The 2,352-nt window shown below is 52.8% G+C and overlaps 1 protein-coding gene across 1 annotated transcript in view; it reads right to left on the bottom strand.

Annotated features, from left to right (window-relative positions):
- The window catches only part of SLC12A9 (solute carrier family 12 member 9), a 24,701-nt gene that overhangs the window by 4,729 nt on the left and 17,620 nt on the right, over positions 1-2,352 (bottom strand). Inside the window, exon 11 of the mRNA XM_018574914.1 lies at positions 1,376-1,568. Within this exon, the coding sequence (XP_018430416.1) occupies positions 1,376-1,568 (193 nt within the window). The remainder of the gene's footprint in view (positions 1-1,375; positions 1,569-2,352) is intronic.

The raw sequence follows: 2,352 nt of genomic DNA, 5'->3' as shown, positions 1-2,352 counted from the left end.
CAGAACGTGTCCTTCAACTAATGCAGAACGTGTCCTTCAACTAATGCAGAACGTGTCCTTCAACTAATGCAGAACGTGTCCTTCAACTAATGCAGAACGTGTCCTTCAACTAATGCAGAACGTGTCCTTCAACTAATGCAGAACGTGTCCTTCAACTAATGCAGAACGTGTCCTTCAACTAATGCAGAACGTGTCCTTCAACTAATGCAGAACGTGTCCTTCAACTAATGCAGAACGTGTCCTTCAACTAATGTCACATATGGACATACAGATCTGTTTCTACGTCATGTGATGCACATCATGTGCCCGAGTCATACAACTCTAACTTTAGCATAGGCTCCGATTGGAACTTGGGGGGCAAAAAAACCACAAAGTTGATTTAAGGTGACCCCGCCCCCATTTGAAAAAGAAGAAGACCTTTTATACTCGCCTGTCGCAAGCCCATTCCTTGGATCTTCACTCTATTTAGGGGCTATACCCTCCAACAAAATCTTCACATCCAACACACTTCCGGGCGTGTCCTATGACTGGTCCCTTGCCATGTGCTGTGGTTCAGTCCTCTGGGGAATAAAGGGATCCAACACTTCCAGAAGTGCATTGGATGTAAAGATTCTTCAGAAGGTCGGAGATCAGAGGGAACAGTGCAGAGATCAGATGGAACAGTGCAGAGATCCGAGGGGCAGTGCAGAGATCCGAGGGAACAGTGCAGAGATCCGAGGGAACAGTGCAGAGATCCGAGGGAACGTGCAGAGATCCGAGGGAACAGTGCAGAGATCCGAGGGAACAGTGCAGAGATCCGAGGGAACAGTGCAGAGATCCGAGGGAACAGTGCAGAGATCCGAGGGAACAGTGCAGAGATCCGAGGGAACAGTGCAGAGATCCGAGGGAACGTGCAGAGATCCGAGGGGCAGTGCAGAGATCCGAGGGGCAGTGCAGAGATCCGAGGGGCAGTGCAGAGATCCGAGGGACAGTGCAGAGATCCGAGGGACAGTGCAGAGATCCGGGGGACAGTGCAGAGATCCGAGGGACAGTGCAGAGATCCGAGGGACAGTGCAGAGATCCGAGGGACAGTGCAGAGATCCGAGGGACAGTGCAGAGATCCGAGGGGCAGTGCAGAGATCCGAGGGGCAGTGCAGAGATCCGAGGGACAGTGCAGAGATCCGAGGGACAGTGCAGAGATCCGAGGGGCAGTGCAGAGATCCGGGGAACAGTTGGTGGGACGGGGATTATAAAAGGTGAAGTAAATATATCATTATGAATAAATCAAGTTTATAAAGAAATGAGATCTTGTGAATTATCAGAACATCAGAGTAACAACAATGGCGCAGCGTACATGGGCTTTCCGCATGTCCTAGGAGGTCTCCTCAGCACTTACCTGATGGAAGATGAGGGCCTGGCTGATGTAGCCCCAGCTGCTGCTGCTGCTTCTGAAGTGGATGGTCCCCAGCAGTAGGAGGAGGAGGACGATACTTCCCGACGCATAGGCCGGGTTTATCAGAAACATCATCACCAGGCAGCTCACGATTCCCAGCAGGCAGGAGTGCCAGGAGAAGAGGCGGAACGTCGGACTGTGGGAGGGGCAACGGAGGCAAATGGAACCACATGAGCGACCATCGCTGTGCAACATTACTTCACCAGTTATTACATTTTATATCTGTACAGCTGAGGAGACAACACGGGAATATCGGGGAGCAGAGAGCCAAGCAGGGGAGCTCAGCGATGAGCCGTAAGCTGACCCTCTTCCTTCCCTCCAGTCTTCTATCTGACCCCCGGCCTCCCCTTCACTCTTCTATCTGACCCCCGGCCTCCCCTTCACTCTTCTATCTGACCCCCGGCCTCCCCTTCACTCTTCTATCTGACCCCCGGCCTCCCCTTCACTCTTCTATCTGACCCCCGGCCTCCCCTTCACTCTTCTATCTGACCCCCGGCCTCCCCTTCACTCTTCTATCTGACCCCCGTCCTCCCCTTCACTCTTCTATCTGACCCCCGTCCTCCCCTTCACTCTTCTATCTGACCTCCGTCCTCCCCTTCACTCTTCTATCTGACCTCCGTCCTCCCCTTCAGTCTTCTATCTGACCTCCGTCCTTCCCTTCAGTCTTCTATCTGACCTCCGTCCTTCCCTCCAGTCTTCTATCTGACCTCCGTCCTCCCCTTCAGTCTTCTATCTGACCTCCGGCCTTCCCTTCAGTCTTCTATCTGACCTCCGTCCTCCAGTCTTGCACAGTTGTACCTGCTCCTCTTCCTTTGATGTCACTGCACACTGGGCGCATCTCACAATGTACTTCGGAAGATGTAGCAAGTCATATAGAGCCCGCCTCATTTCCTGGCTGGAAAAAGTCCAGCACCATCGAG

This window comes from Nanorana parkeri, unplaced genomic scaffold (genome assembly GCF_000935625.1).
Source record: "Nanorana parkeri isolate BGI_ZX_2015 unplaced genomic scaffold, ASM93562v1 scaffold3366, whole genome shotgun sequence".
NCBI classification, from domain to species: domain Eukaryota; kingdom Metazoa; phylum Chordata; class Amphibia; order Anura; family Dicroglossidae; genus Nanorana; species Nanorana parkeri.
The sequence above is the reverse complement of the archived record's forward strand: the minus strand, read 5'-3'. Positions and strand labels throughout refer to the sequence as shown.